The sequence below is a fragment of the Lissotriton vulgaris genome, chromosome 8 (genome assembly GCF_964263255.1).
Source record: "Lissotriton vulgaris chromosome 8, aLisVul1.2, whole genome shotgun sequence".
NCBI lineage: Eukaryota > Metazoa > Chordata > Amphibia > Caudata > Salamandridae > Lissotriton > Lissotriton vulgaris.
Window position 1 is genome coordinate 1,341,532,016 of NC_141696.1, and position 25,834 is coordinate 1,341,557,849.

Genomic DNA, 25,834 nt, shown 5'->3' on the forward strand with positions numbered 1-25,834 from the left:
TCATCGATGCGAGGAATCGGATAGGCGTCAAACAGCGATACTTCATTAAGGGCGCGAAAGTCCATGCAGAATCTTCTTGTTCCGTCGGGTTTTGGGATCAACACTATTGGGCTGGACCAGTTGCTCTTTGAGGGGCGTATCACGCCCAGCTTCAACATATCCTGGATTTCGTGCTTTATCCCTTGGCGTCTGGATTCTGGGACTCGATATGGCCTGATTTTCACGATTTTTCCTGGCTCGGTACGTATCCTGTGAGTGGCCAGCGTGGTCCTTCCGGGAACATCTGAGAAGACCTCTGCGTTCTTCCTTAAAGTGTTCATCAGTTCTCGTCTATCTTTGTCCATCAGGTCTTCGTTCACGACCAGTTGGTCTATCGTGCTGGAGGACGGCCTGGGGAGGTCTTCCGTCAAATGTACCCCGGTAGGGGGGGGTCCGAGCCACTTCTTTAACAAGTTGATGTGAAAGACTTGAGTCTTCCTCTGGGATATTTGTAGCTTATAACTGGTGTTACCTATAGTACTTATGATCTTGTACGGGCCTCCCCATTCCGCTTTAAACTTTTGGGAGGAGGAGGGCAGGAGTACCAGAGCCCAGTCACCCACGGCCATCCTTCTCCATTTCTTTCCTTTATCGTATATGGTTTTCTGGCGCTGTTGGTTTTTCTCAAGATTGGCATACGCGAGTTCTCTTAATTTTCCGATTTTGGACCTGAGATTACGGGCGTATTCCAGGGTCTTCAGGGTTTCGTCCGGTGTTTCTTTCTCCCATGCTTCTTTGGTCATTTCTAGGAGGGAGCGGGGTTGTCGCCCATATAACAGTTCAAATGATGAAAACCCCAAACTGCTCTGTTTCTGACCTCTTAGAACGTATAAGGCAAGGGGCAGTACTTGATCCCACTCGGCTCCATTTATTTCTAACATCTTTCTTAGGGTGGTTTTCAGGGTCCTGTTGTAACGTTCGACGAGGCCGTCGGTTTGAGGGTGGTAGACCGCCGTTCTGATCTGATGGATTCTTAGCAGTTGGCACACCTCTTTCATGAGCCTTGATACAAAGGGGGTGCCCTGGTCGGTGAGGATCTCCTTCGGGAATCCTACTCTTGAAAACATTTCAATCATCCGGTCGGCAATGAGTTTGGTTGTAGTGACCGTCAATGGATAGGCTTCAGGGAAGCGAGTGGCATAGTCTACAATCACCAATACGTACTGATATCCCCTTCTTGTTTTAGGGAGGGGACCTATTATGTCCATGCCAATCCGTTCAAATGGGGTACCTATGATGGGCAGAGGTTGTAGAGGAACGGCCGGGGGGCGGGTCATGTTCTTTTTCTGACACACCTCGCACTCCTGACAGTATCTCACTGTGTCTTTGTATATCCCGGGCCAATAGAAGTGACGTAACAGGTTTTGCGTGGTCTTCTCTGCCCCTATATGACCGGCTACCAAATGGGCATGGGAGTAGAATAACACCTGCTCCCTGAAGGATAGGGGTACTAGCAGTTGCTCTGGATCATCTTTTTGAGCCTGCCTATACAGCAAGTCGTTTTTGACCATAAACCTTGGATATTGTACGGGAAACAGGTTCTTATCTCTTTCAGCGGCGTCCCACGCGTTAGAGAGGGACGCGTCATTTACCTGAGAGAAACGAAAACTACGGTCAAGCACCCACGGGTCATCTGATATCAAGGCAGGGACATTTCTCTCCTCGGTTCCCTTCTCAGGGGGAAGGTCAGTGGTTGACAGGCTGTACTTAAACATATTTAGAAAATCGGGGTTATCCGTCCCTATAATGATGTCCTCTGGGAGAGTGTCTAGAACCCCCACCCTTAGGGTATGTGGACTCCTCCCCCCTGGTTTAATGGGCAGCATAGTTACTGGATAGGCCTTAACATCTCCGTGTACACAGCGTATGTTCACCTGGGTTTGTGAGAGGATCTGGGAGGGTAGAACCAGACGGGCGTGTACTACGGACTGGCGACAGCCCGAGTCTAAAAGGGCCTGGAGGGAGGTGCCGTTTACCCCAACACTTACCCTGAATGCCTGTCCCATTTCGCTGGAGAACATCACCGCCTTGGGAAGGTATCCGACCTCCATGGGTTCTTCCTGTGGCTTCCTACGGGGGCAGAGCCTGGCGATGTGTCCCCAGGTGCCACATTCAAAACATTGCGGCCCTGTAGGTAGAAGCCCCTCGGTTCTCCATGTTCTTGGCCTAGGGATTTCCGTAGGTTTCAAGGGTTTCCTTTCGGTTTTCATCGGGGTCTTGTGTTTCTCACTCTCCCAGGTTTGCGTGATCCTGGGTTGAACTCTAGAGAAGGTCGTCGCCATGTCCACGGCTTTCTCTATAGTGAGGTGGTGGTGTTGTCGTAGCCACCTCTGGGTGGCGTAGGGCAGGGCCTCTAAGAACTGTTCTAAGTATATTCTGTCCATGATCTCTTCCCTTGTACATATGGACGGGGTCAGCCATTTGTCAGCGGCCATCTTGAGCCTCACGAACAAGGTTTTTGGGGACTCTCCTGGGGCTCCTCTCTCCTTACGGAACCGTATTCGGTAGGCTTCCTGGTCCAGGCCCAAGTGGTCTAGGATGATCCTCTTTACATCAGCGTAAGACGTATCCCCCGTGGGGTTGGCCACCTGATAGGCCGCCTGAGCCTCTCCTACAAGGAGAGGTGCCAAAAAGAACGGCCACTTGGGCACTGGCCACCCACATGCCCGGGCCGCCCTCTCAAAATTGAGCAGGAAGGCGTCCGGGTCCTCGCCTGGTTGGTATTTTTGGAGGGATACGCCGCTTATATGAGGGTGAGCGGCTGACGCGGTGGCTGGTCCGGTAAGAACTGGGTTCTCCATAGCTCTGGCAGCTACCGCATTTTTCATGGCCTCTCTGTCTGCTGCAGACGTGATGATCTGCTGTTGAATGGCCCACTCCAATCTCTCTTGTCCTTTTACCAATGACTGCACCACCTCATCCATCTTGTCGTCACAGATGGTCAGATTGCCTGCATTCTCCACCACTGTAAGCGGGACCACAGGAAGAGGCAGTAGGCGGGTCTTAGTGATCAAAGAAAAAGATTTTATTGATGACAAAAGTTGGTCAGTGCTTTTGGGCCTGCCCGGGTGCTTCCTTGGTGACCGACTCCTTTCAGCCCGACTCTTTGACAGGACCCCCTCGGTTCGCCTTGACTTTAAGGTCCGCCTTCGTTCGGCTCCGTCCTGCTCCGTCGTGTCGCTTTCTCACCCAGGAGATATGTAAATAAAGGGAGAAAAAGCGCGTTACTGTCACGGCCTTTCTCTTTCTAAATCCCATTCACCAGTGAGGGGGGGAAAAAGGGAGTGATATGACTTCGGAAAAGTGCTCCCAAGCTTTTGTAGACAGTACCCCCGTGAAACTGTGAGTCTACTAAGAGCAGTAGGGGCCAATCTGCACCCTCCCCTTTCCCGTCTCTACTCTTGAAGCGCTCTAGCGCCTTGCCCGTTTCCCGATCCAAGCCGCTATGCGCTCAGGTACCTCGTGAAGCCACGCCCCTCCAGGGGAGTGGCTGGGCGGATCGCGGTGTCGGTGGCCTCCAGGCTCGGTTCCTGGCTCCGATGGTCCTCCGGATGCCGCTGGCAGTCTCTCGTCTCGGCGGGGCTCCTCTCGATCCGCTCTCTCCTCCTCGACACTATGGACGTCCTCTTCGCCGTCTCGCTCGAGTCTCACCGACCGCCTCTCCTCTGCGGGGCTGATGTCCGACGGGCTCTGCTCCGGGTCTGCGTTGTCGTCCTGTCGGAAGTCCTGGGGAACGTCCAGCATCCGCTGGAACTCCTCGTAGGTCTCTGCCTCCTCCGTAGGCTCCCTTGTCTGGATCCGTCGCTGTATTCTCCAGTCCGGGGAGTCCTCGTCCCACCACTCGTTGTCCTCCTCGTCTCGGCTTCGCTCTGTTCCACTCCTCTTCCAAGCTGCTCCGCCGGTGTACAGACACACCTCTTCTGGCTCACCTGCGTCTTTTCTAGTGTAGTTTGGCCACTCCCCCTCATCACCTGGAGAACATTTAAAGGGGCTGCTACCCAGGTCCTCTTCGTCTTCGCTGTATGCTTCCTCCACTTGGTGCCAACACGGTGATTTCAGGCTGGGCTGTGGAAATACAAAGGGGGGTCCACAAGTTACTTCGACCACAGGGGGCGCCAGGGGCACCCCGTTACATGCAGGTAGGAGAAGTCCTTCATGATGCCATCTGCATACAGTGCACAGGGAGGTGCATCAGTCCTGCAGGATGAATGGAGCAGAAATCCTTCAGGATGCAATGTGTGCAGGGAGCTGGGCAGTATTCATGCAAGTAGCAGCAGTCCTTCAAGATGCAGTCTGTATGCAGAGTGCAGGAATCTGCAGGACTACTGCTGAATGCAGGCTAAATGTAGGGTACATGGAGAGGCAGGAATCCAGTGGAACACAAGCACGGCTGTCCTGAAGACTTAAGTGGGAAAGGACCCCACCAGGGGCTGAGCTCCTCTCCATCATGTAGCCTCCGAGGACTGCACTTGCCTGCCTAACTTCCAGCCTGCTTAGCGGGGTGGAAGAACCACCAAGCAAGGCCTGCAGGGGGGACACATTTGCTCTTGGGCTCATTTAGCCTTGGGTTACTCGTGAGATCGATTAAGCTGGGCGCCAATGCCACTGACATGGGTAATAGTGAAACCTTTCAATACTGAGCTCACATTGGAGTCCGAGAGAGCCTGCCTTACTTAATCTCAACAAAAACGTACTCCGTACTAATTACAGTTCAATTATTTTTTAATTTCCCTTCAACCTCTAGAGGAAGTGCTATTCATCTGAACGCTGGCCACACACTACATAATCTGTACCTGTTTAGCTGGACACCGGCAAAATAGCAGAAAAGTCTCCGTACCAGCCACACTCCACCCTCCTTTCGTGCTAACATTTATTGCTGCACTTACCCAGGACATCTTCAGCTGGGTAGTTGCTGTGGAACTCAGCATGCCCAGCTGTGTCATCCACTGGGAATTGGATGAGTTTACCAGTTGCGTTCGACGATGGGAGACCAAGGAAGCATGGGACTAACCTGGGCTGATGTCTTGACGGCAGGTAGAGATGGTATCCAGAAGCACAGGTGCCCCGGCCACTGATGGAAGAGTGCTGCCGCTCCAAGAGCAGCCACTGAGACCATGAGCTGTCAGAGGAGGATGGCGGTCATCCTGTGCCGACACGAGGATAGCTCAGCGGGTTGGACACCTGCTGTAGAGTTATCTGTGTGCTGCTCTATAGCTCACAACTTTGTATCCTGGCAGCCAGACCCACACTTTTCACCCGCCGTCAGAGAGTCTGCTTTTCTCTTCCCTCGCAGTGCCCTGTGACAGCCTAGCAGTGTCTCTCAGCCAATCCAGGTGCTACGCCCTTGCTGTACACAGCATGAGAGCAGCGCCAGGATTGGCTTGAGCAGGCAAACTCAACTATCATTAGGAGACTGGGGCTCTGCAGCTTTGAGAAACCCCCACTCACTAATATGAAGGTGATAAAATGCCTTTAGTGCGCATGTCAGGCTGGCCGGAGAAAGGCAGCCGCCCAACCTGACATGCACATTTTGTGGCCTAAGTGCTGTGTGCTCGCTGCTTTCCATGTTTGTCTATGAAATTGAATCCCCACCCCCTTCAGAGCAGCAGCAGCACCCACGGCTGAAGGCTGACCCACGCTAATTGGAATAAAACTGCTGATTTAAACTATTGCAAGTGTGTAATTACTTCAATTCTATGTAGTGCATATTCACATGTAATAGGAGGCTGGGGGAGAGGGGGAAATTATCAGTTTGTCAACGCCCTGAGACAGAAACCATCCTTGAACATCTAGATCTATACTTATATACATCATATACTGCTTTGCATGAGTGGAGAGTTAAAAATTTTGGAATCACTGAAGAAATCCTATGACAGCTGCATGTTTTTCTGTTAACTCTTGTGAATGCCCATTTCCTCACATGCATAACTGTACACATTGAACTGTGCATGTGGTAATACCTTCCCATGTGTGAGATTTCTTTTTTTCTTTTTTCCACACATGGGAAAATATGTTACACATGAAGAAATGTCTTCCTCTACTTCCCCAGCAGTTTGGTAGCCATTCCAACTCTGTTACCTTTACTTCCAGATTCCTTCCCACCCCTGGTTGTAGATCTAACGCCACAAAATTATTAGCTGGCAAGCCGATTTAAAAGTGTTGTTGGAACTGGCCCTTTTTGCAGGGTCATCACCAAACATTTTGGCTTCTTCCTGGATTTTCTCTGACCTATTTTCTTGGTTTTGGGTGCATTACAACTACTGATCAGTGCTAAAGTGTATGTGCTCTCTCTTGCAAACTTGGAAAGATTGGTGTACACCGGTTTGCCACATTAATCTACCTGTAAGTCTGTTTTACAGTGGTATCCTATATACCCAGGGTCTGTAAATTAAATGCTACTAGTGGGCTTGTAGCGTTGCTTGCACCACCCAATGAAGTAGCCTTTCAAACCTGTCTCAGGGCTCTGCCGCTGCAGGGCCTTTAAAGTGGCTGCAACATCTGAAACTCCCCTTGTGTGGAGTCTCTTTTTGTGGTGTGTCTAGTGTGTCACATGTGTGTGTGTTGTGCAAACACTTTACACATTGCCTTTGGAATAAACTTGACTGCTATGCCAAGCTACTAAGGGGGTGATCAGGGGTTATCTTGGGTGTGTAACTCTCTTACCCTGAGTATAGTTGTGGGTTTTGCCTGACTTAGGTGCACACCCTAGCCAACTTGAAACCCCAATTCTAACAAGTGTGAATTAGAAAGTGGGTTTGCAACTGTATATTGGCTATTTTCACATGAAAGCCCGAATTACGCAAACATATAGCTTTGAGGACCGGACTCATGGATTTAACATTTTAAGCCAATCACAAAATATATTATTTCATTTGTCCTACTTGAAAACTATTTTATATATAAAATAGGTCATTTGAGCATTGCATGGGTTGCAATTTAACAACATTTTATTGATTTACATACAGATCACAGTGCTATACAAGAGATCTGATACGCCCCCTTAGCTGGATTGGCACTCTGCAGCCCAAACCATACGATTAAATAATTCAAAGCAGCATGAGGATGACAGTAAGAAACAAAACTGTCTGTGCCCTATTCAATGAGCTATTTGAATTGCAAGGTAAAGATGCGTATGCTAAATTGCATTTTTAAAAAGTTTAGACACTTTTCGGATATAAAAATGTGGTGTTATACATCCAAAAAGATGTACTGAAATGTATGATGTAACTAAATCTTCACAGATGTGGATAGTGGTGGTTTCTGAAATGAGCATGCAGAGGAGTACTTCAGGGACTTTGCAAAGGAACAATTGAGCAAAGGTATTCCCATCAGTATCCATCAGGCGCGCAACACCCATTAGGCTCACCGGGCTTCAACCACCCCCCGTCGTGTGTGTCAGCCCGGGCTGAGACAGCTTCGCAGGCTGGCGATGTCTAATTGCAGCTGCACCTGAGTACTTCACAGGTCTTTAAAAGACCGTTTACTTGTAAATGAGCCTTGTGTTGTGTTTTCACCTCCTTTTACAGCCACTCTGGTTATGGCTGGAAGAATTAGCCCCCCCAAAATCTTTTTCAGCCCTCCCCGAAATTTGACTCTAGTTGCCTGCCTTGTATCCATCATCATCGCATCCGGCATTGGCAAGAGAAGCACCTCGAGGAAATAGCTATTCATTTTGCTGCTCAATGCAAGGGTAATATTGTACATTATCTCCAACCTGGTGGCAGCATCATTGGATATAGCCTTCAGCAGCAAACAATGAAAAGATGTTACCAATGCAACTAATGCTAAGTTAAAAAGTTATTCTGTTATGGCGGATGAGCATCGCCCTGCTGCTGAGAGTCAGCAGAGGCAAGGGAATAAATCAAATGATAATTAAACGTTTTTACAATCATTTTATTTTGTGTCCTGTAGGCTGCCTGCCTGCTGAGCCAAGGGAGGGGCGTAGACAGCCACAGTGACACTGCAGCTGCAGCACCAAGGAGGAGGGGGGAGTGGTGGGAACTGCTAAATGTGGATGGTGTGGCCTGTCCCAGAGGACCGACCAAACCATCATGCGCACTTAGCCTTCCTACACCTTGATGTGTTGTACAGCTGGGTGGAGAAACCAACACAGGCTTCCAGCATATGTCTGAGCACCAAACAGAGGCAATCGGACCAATCCCAGTGCTGCTCACACGCTGGGAGTGTGTTCCCCCACAACTTCATAGTACTAGCAGCTACCCCTGATCCACAACTTGAATTTCACTATGTTTCCATCACGAGTTGGCCTGACCTGGACCCTAGGCAGCTAGAAGTTCTTGGAAGGAGATTTTGGCATTTTACTTTCTTTTATCTACTCGGAGCCCAGGGGGAAGAGAAGAGGAGGGGCAAACCCCACTCACAACATTATAAACAACATGAGGCCTCACCTACAAGACACCAAGTCCCAACGAAAATGACAAATCCAGGGCTTTTAATTTTCTTCTCAATTCCCTCGAGTGTGTACAATTCAACTACTCTTGTTTGTCACAGTATCTTATTAAAAACAACAATGAATGCTACCATCCAGGATCCCCAACTTCCATCCAGTGAAAAGATGTGAGGGGAGAGAGAGAGTACCTCACAGTAGAACTACCAACGGGGTTGCTGACTAACAATCGCCAGTTTACCCATTTCTCATCATCGGCAACTCTCTCTCTAATAGTGAAAGAAATAAAGAAAAGAAGGAAAGAACAATGCCTGTTCTCCTTTACGAGAACCACAAAAAAACGTGGTGACACAAGTGAAAAGTAAGACAAAAATAGCCACCCTTCCTATTGTATATATGTGCCCAATGAACCCCTGTGAGAAATAAAAAACATAATTCTCACCATAAAAAATTGGTAAGGCTTGCTGGCCTTACCAACCTTTATTCCAGGCTGCAAGCCATCCAAATTAAAAAACGGTTCCCATCAAACCATATTTAATTAAATTATTGATATTTTTAATTAGCACCGTATACACCCAACACATTCCCATTTCTGCAAACCCCCACTGAGAGCTCATGGAAGCCCATTTCGGGAAGCCTGTTTAGGCTCACCCTCTGATGAACTCTACAACAGAGACAGATTCAAGCTTCATAAAATAAGCATGGCAGAACCACATCAATGCAACCACCCAAAACATCCGTCACCTTTTTCGCTGCTAATTATACCCGGTCACTGCATTAGGTTTTGGTATGTTCGATTTACTATAATCTTCAAATCGGAAGTCTGTCTTTTGCGAGATTTGGCTGAGTTTAGTATTGGGGTGACTACCACTGGAAAGGATAGAACCCAACAATACTTCAGTGTCTGAAGAAAACCTTGTTCCTCATTGCAAACACGTAACCCTTTCCCAAATGTCGGCAGCCATGGTCTGGCCTACCCTTTGTCAGGGTCTGACAACTAGGACTCATAAAAATGTAACAATTTATTCTGACTTTTCAATAGTTAGCCTTGAAATAACATGCATTTGTTTAGACTTCTATAATAATCGTTGACATACTGAAAATAGTTACAAGTCTTTTCTTCTTTCAATTTAGCGTATTTCTTACTTTTTATAACTCTATATTCTGTAGCATTTTAATATTATTCCATTAAATCGTTCATCCTTCAGCTACACAAACAATATCAAATTAGTTTAAGATGCTCAGATTCAAACATGTGAGATGGTTTGGCAGATCTTTTCTGCCAAGTGTAAAATTTTGCATGTCCTCCCTTTACAGATGAGGCGACAACCCCAAATCCTTCATTGAAATTTGCTATCTATCTACATTGTACTTCAGTGAGTCTTTAGTGGCTAATGATTGCTGGTTATTTCTAAATCATGGCCATGTGGTTTATGTGGTACTTCTTTTTTCTTTTTCCAAGCTCTACAAACATTCTTGTAGTTGACAGATTACAAAACAGTTGGTTTTATATACTGAAAATATAATTATGATGCAGGGCACTGGAGGTGTTGCTACACTGGTAAAGATTGATATTTTTCTAACATGGCTTGACTGTATTTTTATGAGCTGGGTGAAAATAATCAACAATTGTTAGAAACATGTATTTCTCTCTTTTAATAATAGGAGGCTAATGATATGTTTTCAGAGCGGTTCACTCCGTGTCACGAATGAAGGTCTGACATGTTTAACTGGGCTCTAAAGAGGTGGTGATCTCTCTAATGAGATGCCAAATGCTTGCCATGATTGAAAGTCCATTAAACTGGCTTCATGACAACACACTATTGATTTATCTGCCTATCTCATTTCAGACTCCTCACTCCATGTCAGTGACAAGGCGTGGAAGGACATCAATTCAAAAATGTATGGCTAATCAATAACGACCCTGTAGCCTAAATGAGAACATAGATTTTACTCAGAAATATATAAAAAGACTGTTACAATCAAGCAACTAAAATTGCTGTGGGAAGTGGATTTGAGGTCTTATGAGATGTATTTTTTGTGTTGGGCTGTAAATACTGCAGACAGGCTGCAATTGCAGAAACTGGAATGGTCTATGAATGGAGAAAAGCAATTGTGTTTTACTAGCCCGCCAGAGGTCAAAGAAAGGTCTGTTGTTTGTTGAGAAAGTATAAATACCGTGGCAAGGTATTTCTCGACTCCAGCGCTGTATGAAAAAACTACTAATAACAACCTGTAGATAAAGCATGCCCTTTATGGAATCCATTTAGATTCACAGCCAAACACCTTCCAGGCAGGTAATGTCGGCTTCGGTCAACTCTTAACTATCAGATTTGAAAAATGATATTACTGCCCAATTTTCGATATCAGTGTTAGTAGGATACACAGATAAAATAAATGACGCTGGTTTCATTCTTTAGGCGATATTGAAGATGGTAAACGTGTAGAAATAGAGAATTTGGAAAAATAAACTACTACAAGAATACAATTGCCCGGCATGCTCCTGACAAATAGAGTATGGTGTCTAGTTGCAGCTGCACTTTGGAGTGCCACATTACCATAGTGCCTCACTTAGGCATTCATTACAAGTGGCTTGGAAATGGAGCACTGGCAACTTTGTAGGCCTAATACGAAGTGACAATCTACTGGGAGTATACACATTCCGCGATTGCCCTGGTGACTACTCATGTCTCCATACTATCACTGGTAGATTTAGGCTGTTTGCAGAACTAAAAAGCATAATATCCCTAACCAAAACACTGAGAAAGAGAAAGGAAGAATCATTAAATCTTTCAGTGGGCAAGCCAAACAGTGAAGAAAATACTATCTAAGAACTGAAACATACTCAAGAATCAGAGAACTCTAGAAAAAAATGTCATGAGAGAAGTGGAGAAGTGTGGCTCAATGATTAGAGCGGCAGACCCTGATGCAGAGGACTAGCCCGGGACCAGGGTTCAATTCCCCGCCTCGGCGGGTCTTTGGCCCAAAAAAATTCCACGGACCTGATAATTCTCGCCTCAGTGCCTATTCCAATCATGGAGTCCCACTCTGCAACTCTGGGCAATAGCTTGCTTAATCTCCACAATGGCCCCCACAACGCTAAGGATGCCTGGCATCCACCTTGGGGGTGCCCAGGAGTGGACGCCTCACAGGGAAAGCCAGGATGGATTCCACAGCGGTATTCTTACAAGCGCCTTGAGACCCTTGCGGGTGAGTAGTGCGCTATACAAGTATCAATTTACATTTACATTTACATGAGATTCTCCCAATGTAAAATTTAGACCCAAGAACCTGAAGGAAATGGTGGTTAGAAGGCATTTTACAAAGAGCATACCGAGTGGTAAGGAGAAGAGCCATTGAGCGTCCATACATGTAAGAACTGCAGAATAATTAAGTATAGCCAGAGCAGATTAGAGTATGACATCCCTTGTAGTGATAAACCACACAAAATACAAAAATACATTAACTGCAAATCAGATTATATGCTGAATTGCATACAATTCCTTTGTAAAAAAGAAATATATAGGAAATACTATTTTTTAAAGTAAAGGATACAATTCTCGAACATATTCGGGATAACACAAACAAAGACCAAAAGTACCTAACAGCCAGGCATTTTGAAAGAACCCATAAATGAGATTATACTAAATTATCCTACTTTGGCTAGATAGGTACTTAAGCATACTTAAGCATACCAGAGAAAGTGATTGGGTAAATGAATTAAGAAAACTAGAAAGTCCTTTCATAATTAAAACAGTCATGTGAGCGAGATGGTTTAAACTATATTGATTGAATGGCAGTAACTTTATTGCTATAATGACCTGATTTTCAGGTGAGAAGTTACTAATAATGTCTGCCTCAACCATCTTTTGTGATGTACATATACTTTGTTTATATTCACAACTCACTATTAAAAGGGGTGATGGGACAATCAATATGAGTGTTAGACCTGGCATCCTTGGTGTGGTTTCCCCTGACTTTTTGCCTCTACCTCTGATATTTTTGGCACTGTGCTGGATTTAGTTTTTGCTAGTTTAGATGCTTTGGGCACTTTGACACTGCTGATCAGTGCCAAAGTGCAAGTGCTCCCTGTGTAAATTGTTTGGTTATCCCTGATTGGATTATTTGTTTTACCATTGGGTTCCTAGTAAAGTGCAATGAGTGTGCCACGGCTGGTAATTCAAATGCTACTAGTGGGCTTGCATTGTGCCAAACACATGAGTAGCGCTGAAAAGAGGTCTCAGGCCTGCCACCGCAGTGCCTGTGCGCAGTTTGTAAACTGCCATGTAGACCTGGCCAGTGCACCCCCTTGCCAAGCCTTACCCTTCCCTTTTCGTACACGTTGAACACCCTTATGGTAGGCCCAAGGTACCCCCCTGGGAAGGGTGCAGTGTATGTGAAAGGTAGGACATGTACTAGTGTGTGTCACATGTCCTGATAGTGAAATACTGCCAATTTCGTTTTTCACTATTGAAAGGCTATCTTGCCCATAGGCCAGAATAGGGAATACTGTGTAACATGTTTACCTGCATATCTTCCCATAGGAGTGAGATAGAAAATTGGAGTCTGGTATCCTTGAACTCAGAATTTCATAGCACATCTTTTAGTAAGGATGTTTTTTAAGTTCTGTGTTTGGAAATAGCACTTTTGGAAAGTGGCTATTTTCTTGTTCAACCTTTTTGTGTGCCTCTGCCTGTTTCTGGATTGACTGTCTGGTTTGAGAGTGACAGCGGCTGGGATGGTTCCAGGAGTCTGGGTGAGTCAGCACTAGTCTGAATAGACCTATCTGCATTTGGAGTGGTGGGAGGAGTAGCACGTAGGCCTGAATAGGGCTGTGCCCACTTTCCACAATGCTGGCTCCACCTCCTGTGGTTTGGACTGGGTCCAGGACTCCTCACACATAGAGAACAAAGACTTTTGGGGTATACATATGAGAGCTGAAACCCCTGAACTTTAGACCACTTCGTGATCAAGAGGAATCCCTGCCAAAGAAGATCAGCTGAAGAGACTCAGGAAAAGTACTGCCCTTGCTGTGTGTCTGGGGTTGGCCTGCAGTTTGCTATTTCTACTGAGGAGAAGACTAAAGGACTTTGCTGTGTGCTGTGTCCACTGCTTGAAGAAGGACTTTGCTGTGTCCATCTAAAAAAAAGTCTCCAAGGGCATGAGAAGAGCTGGCCTCCTGTTTCTGAAGTCCCAGGCACAACAGGACTTCGAACCAGGCTTCCCTGAACCTCCTTGCTGGGAGTTCCAGTCTGCCAGGAGGGCCTGTAACTGTGTGTGAGGTAACCCTGGGTAAAGTACTACGCTAGCGTAGTTTGCAAAGTTTGCGCTAGTTCACACTATACGAATTGCACGTAGCACAGTGCAAACACGTGTAGCGGTCATGTTTTGCTTGCTCGCGGTCCTCAACGTCAATGACATCCCAGAGAGATTTTTTCCCCATTCGCGATTAGCAACATTAAGTTACCGATCGCGAGCATGGAAAATAAACCTCCTGGCGAGATTCTCAACGCGGGGAGGTTAGGCTTCTCATTGCGAGTGGTCGCATATGCTTGCGACCGCTTGCGATGAGAAACTACTAGTCCACGTTGAGAAAGCTGCTGCTCGAGTAGAAATCTACTCGAGCGGCAGAAAATGACCGCTTGCACTGTGCAAGATGCGGGTTGCACTGATTGCACAGTGCGGACAAGCACCTGCCACTGTGCATTGAGTGCGAACAGCATTTTGCACAGTGCACTACGCAGTTCGCGTAGTGCGAAGTGCACTTTGTGAGTTGCTACACATAGTGCTAGTACACAAACTACGCCCAGGGTTAGTGTGAGGACTTTTTACTGTGGGTAGCTGGAAGCGCGACACACCAAGAGAGAAGTGTGACTCCACCGTCGCATCATCGAAGAAGCGGGTGGCCACTGCCGCTGTTCATCGTTGCCTCACCGGAGAAGCATGCCGCCGTACAGAGGGTGCTGTTGCATCACAGGAGAAGCATGTCCCATTGGCCCTCTGGGCAATTTGTATTTCACAGCCCCTGATGAAATATAAATGGTGCCTGTATTGTGAAGTGAAAAGTATGCTAAATTGAAAGAAGACATTAGTTTTAAATTAATTGTAACCATTTCTAGTATGTCACCCATTATTATAGATGTCTAAAGAAATCCATGTTATTTCCTGGGATAATTTTTATGAGTCTAATTAGTCAGACCCTGCCAAATGTTAGCCAGACCATGGCTGCAGACATTTGGGAAAGGGTTGGATGATCGCACTGAGGAACAAAGATTTCTACAGACACTGAAGTATTGTTGAGTTCAGTCCTCTACAGGAGTAAACTACTTACTTGGCTGCCCTGGGAGAATATCATAGGGATCTAAGGCAGGCATGCACAAATTTCTATGCTCAAAAAGTCAAGCAGTCTAGAAGGAACCTTTTGAGATAATCAAATCCCTGACATCTTTGGAATGGACGGTGGTGTCAATTCCACCCACCGCTGACCTGTGTGATCAGATCACACACTGTTTTCTTGATAAGATAAGCACTATCTATACTTCCTTACTGGAAAGTGGTAGGAATTTTCAGTTTGCTACATCTGCCCTGATAACTATGGGAAGTTTTTCAAATTTAAAAACCATCTCAAGGGACGAGACTAATAGCTTGATGTCTAAAGGGATTTCTGAATCTCCTTTAGACCCCGCAGCACCGGCCATACTAGAGCAAGGCAGGGAAGCTATTGTCCCTGTACTCACTGATTTGCTCAATATATTATATGTTTCTGGGTAGGTTCCTCAGGAGTGGAAGCATGCTACGCGGATTCCACTCTTGAAGAAACAAGCTTTAGATCCTATAGTACCTGAGAACTTAGGACCTATATCTCTGTTGCCTTTCTTTGCAAAAATTGCTTAAAAATTCATCAACTATCAGCTGAGGTATTTTGTGGAAGAAAAAGCACTTCTCTATCAGTTGCAATCTGGGTTCAGGCCACATTTCAGTACAGAATCAGCCCTCTTATTGCATCAGAATCTCTCCGCCATGCGGCGGATGAATGCAACATGGCTGCACTAGTCATGTTTGACCTAAGCGCAGCTTTTGATACTGCCTCCAATGGACTGCTACTAGAAAGGCGACAGAGTTCAGGAGCATATTAACAAGCGGCAGCGATCATTATCGCTGATCGCTGTTAGTGTGAGAAAATCTATTGTCGGCTATCGACGTTTTCAATGGAATATCGCTGGTTTTTCAGCAATATTCCATTGAAAATGGCAATAACCTTGTTGATAGGGCAGGGTAATCTTAGCCATGTAATCCACCTCCCATTGGATTACATGGCTAAATCAGGTCACAAGCAGGCGTTAGGAAAGTAGTGTTAACTGTGGTTAGCGCTACTTTTCCTAACGCTCTGCTTGTTAGCGTGCAGCTTGATAATAGGATAAATGTCTCTTAGCGACATTTCTCCTATTATTTTGCTCTGGCATGCCCACTTTGCATCTCATTAGAGATGCAAAGCTGGGCGTTGTTGAAAGGCTCGCTAAATCAGCAAAACACGCAATAGCGTGTCTTTGCTGATAAGGCGATTAAATTATCGCTGCTTTTTGGCTGAAAAAACCAGCAAAAGCGGCAATAATTTCATATTACCTCCTTGGTAATATGCCCCTTAGTGCTTGGCCGGCTTGTCGACTTTCTGCAGGGTCGCACCTTTCAGGTCATACAACAGCTGTATACCTCCAACGTTTGGTCGCTGCAGTAGGGAGTGCCTCAGGGATCTGACCTCAGTCCGACCCTTTTTAAATTATACATGTGACTGCAGGCTGAACTTCTTAAGGGTTGTGGCGTTAAAACTGCATCCTACACTGATGATACCCAACTGATCATAACACTGGCTCAGGACAACTACCAAGTGGTGGACGATTTCAAACTATGTCTGGTAGACCTGGACAACTGGACGAAGGGCAGCTGCCTGAAACTTAATGCTAACAAAGCAGACATCTTGGTGCTAAGGAAACAACCGTCTCTCTGGTCTACGCTATGGTGGCCAAATAAGTTAGGCCCTCTGCCTATCCCTAACTCGAAGGTAAAAAACCTAGGAGTTTGGTTCGATTATACCCTATCTTTTTCAGATCAATTCGTCATTCGTGTAGGTACTTGCTTTGGTACCTTGAAAATGATCCAGAAGAATCTGGGGCTTATTCTTGACTCTGTGAAAAAAACAGTAGTCCAGGCTCTACTGGTATCATGGACGGAGTACTGTAACGTTCTCTATCAGAGGGCCTCTAAGAGTAGTCTTCAAATGCTCCAGAGGGTGAAAAAGGCAGAAGTTCATCTGCTGCTGAATATTCCCAGAGGTGCACCAACTGGACCAGCTCTGGCAAAACTCCACTTGCTTCCCATTGAGGAGATTATTTCTTTCGAAGCCATGTGCTTTGTTCACAAGATCCTGAACAGAAAAGACCCTGGCTATCTCCTTCCACTGATTCAACCTTATCTACCTAGCTGGCGCCTAAAATCAGCTGAACAGGCCTGTCCAGAGTTCCCAAATTTTGCAGAATGCGTTTTGGTGGCAGCTCTTTTATGTACCTGGCAGCTAAACAATGGAACCGACTGCCACTCCATCTTAGATTAGAGCCTACTGAAGTTCTTTTTGGAAAGGGCCTCACCCATTAACAAAGGAAGGATGTCCGTTATCAGTTCTGTCAATTGGACTCAGTGCAGGGACATTCCGAATTGGAGTAACCAGGTGCTTTACAAACTGCTAACATAACATATAAAATATTGACTGTCTACACTGCGGTACACTTCTCTTAAATCTGTTACTGAAGGGTTGCAAATTGAACGGTGTAACAGTAGACTCACTCACAAAGCTCATATTTGTGCATGCATTGCTCCTGTGTAAAGGGCACAGAGTTGTTGTCACAGCTGGACATCAGCAGACCTTATTTCATAATGCTGGCACTAGCAGTGAGACTCATTACCTGAGGTTCTTCATGCACAGAAGTAGCTTCAGGGTAGGAAATAGTTGGGGATACTAAAGAATGAGAGTGATAAGGTGGAAGGTGAAAGGTGAGGAAGGGAGAGTGGTAAGGTGGTGGGAAGGAGAGGAATACAAACATGCAAGTTGAGAACAAAAGAGGTAATGAGTGAGTCTACAAAGTCCAAAATGTATTTCTGATAATTTCTGAATGAGTGAGGGAGAGATATTTAAATGGTAGGGCCTGGATTGTTCAATTGTTAGCATCAGATCAATTTATAGAAAGCTCCTGCCTTTAGGAGTCCAGCACACCACAAAACAACTGTTGCCTGCGCTACCCAAATTCAACATAAAACACTTGTTACGATTTCAGAGTGACCCTTTAGCAGATCAACTAACACAGCTGCCCTCAGTTCACCCCTAGCGCTCCCCGTACTGGAAATATCAGATATGGAATAAGCCTCAAACACACCTGGAACAATGCAGCAGTAAATCACATTTGGCCCTAGGGTGTAATACCTAAAGTAACAAATATGATGCACACACTCAAATGCAAATAAATGCATAGCAGAGGGCCCAATAAAATGATGCCACAGTAGCCGGCCAGTTGCATTCATCAGATATAGCCCAAACAATGCCTAGTAGTCAGTGTTACCCTAGATAACACACATGACACGCCCAAAAACGTGAGAGATGCTGACCTGAGTTTGCAGCAAAGACATGGTCTAATAAACCAGTCAATGTTATCTATGCCTTCCAAAGTAGTGATGAATAAAGATCCCTGTATCATTTACCCTTTTGTTCATCAAGGGAATGTGCCAGCAGGAGATGCAGGAATGCCTTATAAGTGGACTGGCTTGTACTAGCTATGGGTGGATGGAGTTGGTTAAGAAGATAGACCTTCTTACCACCAGGGTATCACCACTATGTTCTGCACTGTATGCAAACCTTTCTGTGTGATTCCTGGTACCTCTAGATCTAGATCCATCATCTGAACAGAAACGTCACCACAAATGTGGGAAAGCTGGCAGGCATAAATATTTAGGAAGTGGTAAGGGAACACCAGTCAGTCACATGTCAGCTTCTATTTTTAGAGCACGTACTAGGGACTAAGAATAAAAATGGATCCTTATTGAGGAAGACTCCATGTATGCTTCTTAACCCCTTGCATGCTCATGACTAGCTCAGCTCGTCATGAGCTACAGTGCTCCGGTGCTCATGGGGAGCTCAGCTCGTCATGGCCTTTAGAACGCTTGCATGCTGGGCTAATTCCCCTGCTGTGCTGAACGTTCTAAAGAAACGAGTGTGGCCGTGACGAGCTGAGCTGGTCATGAGCACAGGAGCACTGTAGCTCCTGACGAGCTGAGCTCGTCATGAGCATTGGGGCGCTGCGCACGCCCACCCTCACCCCAGCACAGCGGAGGAATGTACCCAGCAGGGAAGGGGTTAAAGGCTTTCAAAGACTCGAGTTCAAAATGGAGAAATCAACAATTCCTCACCTGGTTCACGAGCCATTGAGGCCGGAGTGTTTTTGGAACTCAGCAGTTGGATGCAATCTGTCTCTTGCATCTTTATTTCTTAACTGTTTAGCAGATCCTGAAAGCAGAGGGAGCTGCTAACCAGTGATTACGATTGCAAGGAGATTGTGGTCAGCAGAGCTATACCTGAAGAACTGCATAAAAATGGGTTTTGGAAACCTCTCTAAACACTTTGCAGACCTTCAAATAAGCAACCATTTCACCTTAAACTGGAGATCTAGTCAAAATGGCAGCCTACAAACTCACCCCAAACTGCATATCAGCAGTGCTACACTCTTTGATCATTTGAGCAAGATGTACAAAGCAGTTAATGTTTCTTGTACATTCTTCGAAAGTTACATATGGACACTGATCAACTTCAATATATCTATGGCATCACTATTCTGGTATTCCGAGGATTTTCAGTTTCACATCCAGTACTTGGTGGAAGCTGAGATCAGATATTATGTCATAGATTGCTTAAGTGAGATTAAAAACTACATTTCCTCTTTTTTTTAAAAAAAACCTCTTTGGTCAATGTGTTGCTCATCAGGAAACAAAAAAGAACAAAATGAACAGTACAGTAGTCATGATTAGTAGGGTGGTCAACAGAACAGCACCAGTAAATTCAGGACATTCAATTTGAATGTAAAGCATATGAGAGATATAGTATCACCATACATGTGAAAAACATTGTTACACGGGCCCAGTGCCTCCACCTGCCTCTATCTTGTCAGTTTTAATAGCAATCATAAGCGCGCCAGCTACCCCATATCTTATCCCACTTCTGTGGGCAACCTCCAGAACACTACATCTTCAACAAAAAAACTGAAATCCTACTTCCAGATTCCTATGACTCATCACTTTCAGGTTTTCTAATGATCACCAAATTCCTCCTAGATCCAATCTCAAAAATTTACTTTCGCAATGGACTTCATGAAAATAGTCCATCAGGAAAATGTTGACTCTTTTCATAAAAAACCACTGCAAGATTCATCAAAACAGAACTTCCAGCTTAAAATGACCATTTTATTGACATTTGCAACGCGGTCCCCTATGTCCCATGCTCGCAAGGATAACCTCATCGCTGCTATAGGAATTCCCCCCCTGTGCTGGACAATGCAGAACAGGGTGTGGTCATGACGGAACCATTCCGTCATCAGCACAGCTCAACCGTGACTGATGACGGAATGGTTCCGTCACAAGCACCGAAGGGGTTAAGAAGCTTAGCTTTTGTTCTGAAAAGCAGGTCATGTTGGGGAAACATGAACTCTATTGTCTTCACATGTTTTAACCATAATTGACTGCTAATACAGCCACTTATTTTGCAGGATATGCCTCCATATCTAGCCAATATTGTTCCATTACATGCTACCTGGGGCAGAAGGTCCAGAAACCTCTAATCTACCTTACTATCATACTTGGTGTGTAGATGAGGATTCAAGTCATGTTCTGATTTGGCTGAGTACATTTTTCTTGCAAAATGATGCTAGAATACATTTTCAAACTGCTCAAAATACTTCCAGCAAATATGCGTCTGCTCCATATGAAAGCATGCTTATCAATAGGATCAGAGGAATTGAGACTTCGATAACTCTGTCCCAAGTTCTTTATCCTCTGGTTTTACTCTCTAATCTTTGATCTCCATCACTGAACATCTTTCAGTGCCTTTAGAAGTCTCTTTGAGATGCGCGGCTTGACAGACGAATCAGTTAAAACCTATTATAATTCACTTAAAGTCTAATAATTGAAGTTTTACATGGAGTTTTGATGTTCAGTGTTAGATGCCGCTCTTTGAACATCAGAACTTCTCTGTTGTTCCTAAATGCATTTTTCAACAAGAGTTTCAAGAAGCAGATAATATTTTCAAAAGTATCTTTCAGCTCAATTAAACTGGTCGGAATGAGTAGTTTTTCTAGGTATAGTCGATAAGAAATAATATTCAAAGGTATCATGTGCTTGGTAATTTACTAGCACTTACTCGACCCTGAACCATATGTACATAAATTATCATTATACATCCAATCATACCCTAACTATATACCCCAACATTTCCAAAGCAATGCATCGCTCTCTTTCAGCGCACCTAACACAAGATATCATAAAAAAAAATAGGAAACAATGTACTTTCACATGTTGATTTATTTAGGGCATTCGATGTAAATAGTTACCCATGGTGTAGTTCAAAGAGAAACAATAATCAAAGGCATTATCCAAGCCTCTAATGGCACAACAGTATTTCGCCTATCTTAATAACATTATCAAACCACTACATATATTTCTTTCATATGAACATCCAGAGCAGTTGAGAGCTAACTCATTTCCAAAGTCCTAAGTTTCTAATATATAAGTTTGGATATTTTAGAGTTATAGTGTATTCAAAATGGTTACTTTTTAGTGGATAACCTAAATCCACTTACCACAAAAATAACTTAAAAGTTCATCTGTTTTTTTTATTTTTACAGTAAAGTACTAACGATAATAGGCTGGATGTTTTTCTTATTTTCACTTATGGTGAAAATATGAATCAAGAGAAAAAATGTTGCAGCCCTATTCTTCTTCAGATGTATTGTTGCCTCAGTGAAGAAGGCTGTGTAAGGTAAAAAACATATTGGTCAGGGACAGGCAGTTCCTTGTACCATGAGATGTAATGGAGCAGCACATCCGGTATTTCTTCAAGCAGTAGCCTTCAATGTTCTCCTCTGAAGTAAGGCATTTTATTCCAGATCACATGATATAATATGGAATCAGTTCACCTCCACAAGTTACTGTGAAAATCGATATTAGGTGAAGGCACACCATGGGGACTTAGACGTTTGATGATTTCTGAAAAGACTGCAACAGAATTTGAAAATACTTCAAAGATATAAAAGCAAAAACATAGAATTCACCTGGCTAATCAAGTTTTTTTAATCATGTTGTTACCTATCAAATCCAAACTAAATGCTTACAATTACTGAGGAGTAACCGTATCTAGGTATGTATTTTAGAAACAATTATTTTCAACATTTTTCAGGAAGAGAAGTGTCCTCGAGTTGCTTTGCTATAAATCTGTTTTTCAAGGATGGGTGACCTGCAGCATGGTTGGCTTGCTTGTGTTGTGTGTCATATTATATTGACATCTGCTAGCAAACTTTGATTGGTGTCCTTGCACGAGTAGTTTATAGAGCAGAACCGTGTGAAGGGAAGAAACAACTGTAAGACTTTGCTTTTAATGATTGCCTTGCCATACTCCAGCGAGTTTTAATAGTTATGTGCCGCACACATGCATTTTGTCTGCATGATAAAAGATTGATAGGAATATAATTGAAAATCGGTTCATGAAGCGCTGGTGGTAAAACGAGGATCACATTTCTTTCTTTTGGAAAATGGTCCTTTTCCCATAATTGTAAATGGTGCATCAATTGCAGATTTTTAAAAGACCACTAAGTAAGTGTGAGAGTGTACAGTCCACTTACACAATAAATATTAATATAGGCGCCTCTCAAAATGTTATTTAAAAGGATTTCCAACTGCCTATAGGTTGCAATGCATAACTTTGATGAAGTGCTGATGTGTTCGGTCGTGAGGGAAAATGGACGGAAAGGCGAAAAGGAAAGTGAACATGATTTATGGTAGACTTTACTAGTTTTAGGCTTATATCTGCGTCAAAGAAAGTCCCATCTTCACTCCTGGGTGGGTAAACACAGACCAGATTTCACTACTCTGTTCTTGTAGCTGAAAACGGAACCTTGGACTATATATTGACAACCACCTCAGTGAAGGTGTTTAGTTCAGAAAACAAATGCCTCCAGAATTTGCATGTGACTTTATTTCATCTAATGCTCTTTCCTGCTACTTCTATGCAGGCAACCCACAGTTCTTATGTTCCTTTTTCTTGTTCTCTTTCTCTTTGTTTTCTACTCTACAGCTTCCTGTGTCCATCTGTCTCTCTTCTATCAGCTCCTGGTTGATAATTTCAATCTACTTGGTTTTTTTTTTCATGCTATCCACTCACTGTCTTCTCTCATTTCACTTCTCCATCTTGACACTTTTTCTCCCCCAATCTTGGTCTTATTAATACCTCACCCTACCCTGTGCCTTTCCACGACTATACACACCTGCAGAAGTCATCCATACAATACCCAAAAATTGGGTCATTTACCCAATTCAATTCTGCTAAAGCAATTTGGCTTTGATTATTCGTCCCAGAATAACCTATGTTATTTACTAGCCCCGGAAAAATTTAGCGAGGCTCACCGTAAATCCGGGGGCAGAGAAATAACAGGGGTCACAAGTTATTGAAGAGAAAATGTGCCCAGCCCCACATGTTTTCTTAAGGTCTTTCACAACGAGAGCCCTTCAAGTAAAGAAAAAGTTTTTCATTGACCTGATGACTACTGTTATTGGGTGCATCAACATGTACATGGCACTCATAAAACAGGACTTAATCATTTAAAATCAAGTAAAACATCTTAAAGTGAAATTTAGCTTGACCCACCAACCAATGTAATCATCATCTGCCCTCAATTAACACACAATTATTTTATTAAGTTTAAAAGTTAGGTGAACTCCCATATTTGGATCCTATTGAGATGGTAAATGAGCCTTCTGAAAGATAAATGTCCAATCTATAAAATGTAGACAGAAAATTGAGATGCCTTCCTCCAATTTATTCACATTTCTGTTTTCATAAATGTTATTTAAAAACAATTCTTCTATTCCTTTAGTTGTTTTGCTTAAATGCATTTTCTTAGTATTTCCTTTGCTAGTTTTTCATATATAAACGTATATGCCTTTTCAAAAATAGCAGAACGTTTTAACCTCAAAGCCATTTAGTCACTTTTTAAACGATACTGTATTCATCGGATCAAATTCCCACTTACTGTGAAACCCAGGCAAACATTTGTCAATTAAGATTCAGACAGCAGATCACCGGTTTCAGTGTATTCAATCTATTATGCACTAGTAGTCGTCTAAAAGGGTGTTTGCTCTTTCCAATCAATAACCATCTAATGGCCACATTGCTCCCTAGCGGTAAAATGACATTGGAAAACGGGAATGGCTTGTAAATCATCTCTCTATAGGCACATTAATGTTTCATGAAACGCTTCTCCACATTTGTCGCCAACAGGTAGTAGGCAGACAAAGAAATGAGGCCACTGATTTAGATAAAAGTGGGAAATAGATCTATGAATTTTTCAGGAATAAAATAGAACACTGGACAAGATTGTTTCACGTGTTAGCTTTTGGATGGTCTACCATCAAATGTTTTGCCTCACTCCTCTATTTTTTTGCTGATCTCGTTTTTGTTGACATTAGGGCCCTGTGCACTTTGCCACTGCTAACCAGTGCTTAAGTGTGAGTGCTCACTCCCTAAAACATGGTAATACAGGTTTACAACCAATTGCCACATTTAAATTACTTGTATGTCCATGGTACAGTAATGCTACAGGTACCCAGGTCCTGTAAATTAAATGCTACTAGCGGGTCTGTAGCAGTTATTGTGCCATCCACTTAAGTAGCCTTTTAAAAATGTCTCAGACCTGCCATTACAGCCTGTGCATGCAGTTTAAACTGCCATTTCATAATGGTCAAAATGCACCTTTTACCAGGCCTAATCCTTCCTTTTTAATACATATAAGTCACCCATAGGGTGGGCGCTAAACAGCTCAAAAGGTAAGAGTGCAGTGTATTTAAAAGCCTGCACATGTATTTTTAACATTTACTCATCCTCATAGAGTAAAACTCTTAAATTCATTTTTTTCACTACAGTATTTTTCAATACAGTAAGGCCTGCCTCTGCCATAGCATAACATTAGGTTACCTTATAACGTTAATAAGTGATAGCTTTCAATTGGGAGCAAGCAGGAATATCGAGCTTGGTGTCCAAGCAATTGTAATTTAAAACCCTCTCCAATAGGGAAGGTGGATTTTAAGTCACAATTCTGAAAATACCACTTTTAGAAAGTTGTAATTGTCTTGTCCAAACCATGTGGTGCCTGTGTCCTGGGTCACATAACTGGGTGCAGCTGGCTGTTGGTCTTTGTGTATTGCTCCCATGCTGTGAGACAAAACCAGAATAGGTGTTGCAGCCTGGGCCATTTCTGAATTGATGAGGGGAAGGAGCTGCCACCTATTAGACTTACACATCACAAAGACTCTGCCCTGCACACTCACAAATGGCTTGACACTAGTCTTTCGTGTCTCTACACAAGCTGGGGCAAGGAGGCAGGAAATTCCAAACACCTCTTTGGTGGAACTCTCCTGAATCTTTTCCTACTTCAAAGCTGGCACAACGTATAAATATTGGACCCTAAGACTCAACTCTTCAGTACAGCTCTAGACCTATTGATAATACAGAAGCAGGACTACTGTGCTGCTCTGCTGCCAGGATTGCTAGTCTGCTTTCATGCTTGCTGGGAATGAAGACTGGACCTGCACCCTTCAGCAAAGGCAGAAGTGATTCCAAGGGTTATCGGAGTGACCTCCTGGCCTAGCTGACAAGCAACTAGACCTGCCTGAGCCCTGCTTGTGTGAGTTCCTGATATCCAAGAGGTCTGCTTCAGGCCCTGCACCCTTGGTGTGTCATCATTAGGTCTCCCTGTCCAAGAAAAGGAGAAATTCTGAAGTTTCAAGACCATGAATACCTGTTTGCACCAAGATCGTGCCACCTGGCCCCAACTGCCAACACAACGCTCTGGTGAACCCAACTTTTCAAGGTACTGCAACTACTAGCAATGACCGGCTACCCAAAATTTGCACTTCGCGCTATAGCATTGACAGCCCGCAGTGTCCGCCAATGCGAATCTCCAGCAATGAACCTTAATGACAGGATTTTGGCGCAAAAACTGGGACTACCTACAACCACACGTGTGATCTTTGCGCCACAGTGACTACGATCCACAACGCTCTCCATGCTCCTCATAGCCTCCTCCA

General features: G+C 44.2%; 2 protein-coding genes across 3 annotated transcripts in view; both read right to left on the bottom strand.

Annotated features, from left to right (window-relative positions):
• The window catches only part of LOC147698709 (uncharacterized), a 96,990-nt gene extending 93,774 nt beyond the window's left edge, over window positions 1-3,216 (bottom strand). The window contains exon 1 of the mRNA XM_086933595.1: window positions 2,028-3,216. Within this exon, the coding sequence (XP_086789721.1) occupies window positions 2,028-2,963 (936 nt within the window). The 5' untranslated portion in view covers window positions 2,964-3,216. The remainder of the gene's footprint in view (window positions 1-2,027) is intronic.
• CNTN5 (contactin 5) overlaps window positions 1-25,834 on the bottom strand; it is a 3,039,905-nt gene that overhangs the window by 1,085,059 nt on the left and 1,929,012 nt on the right. The window lies entirely within an intron of this gene.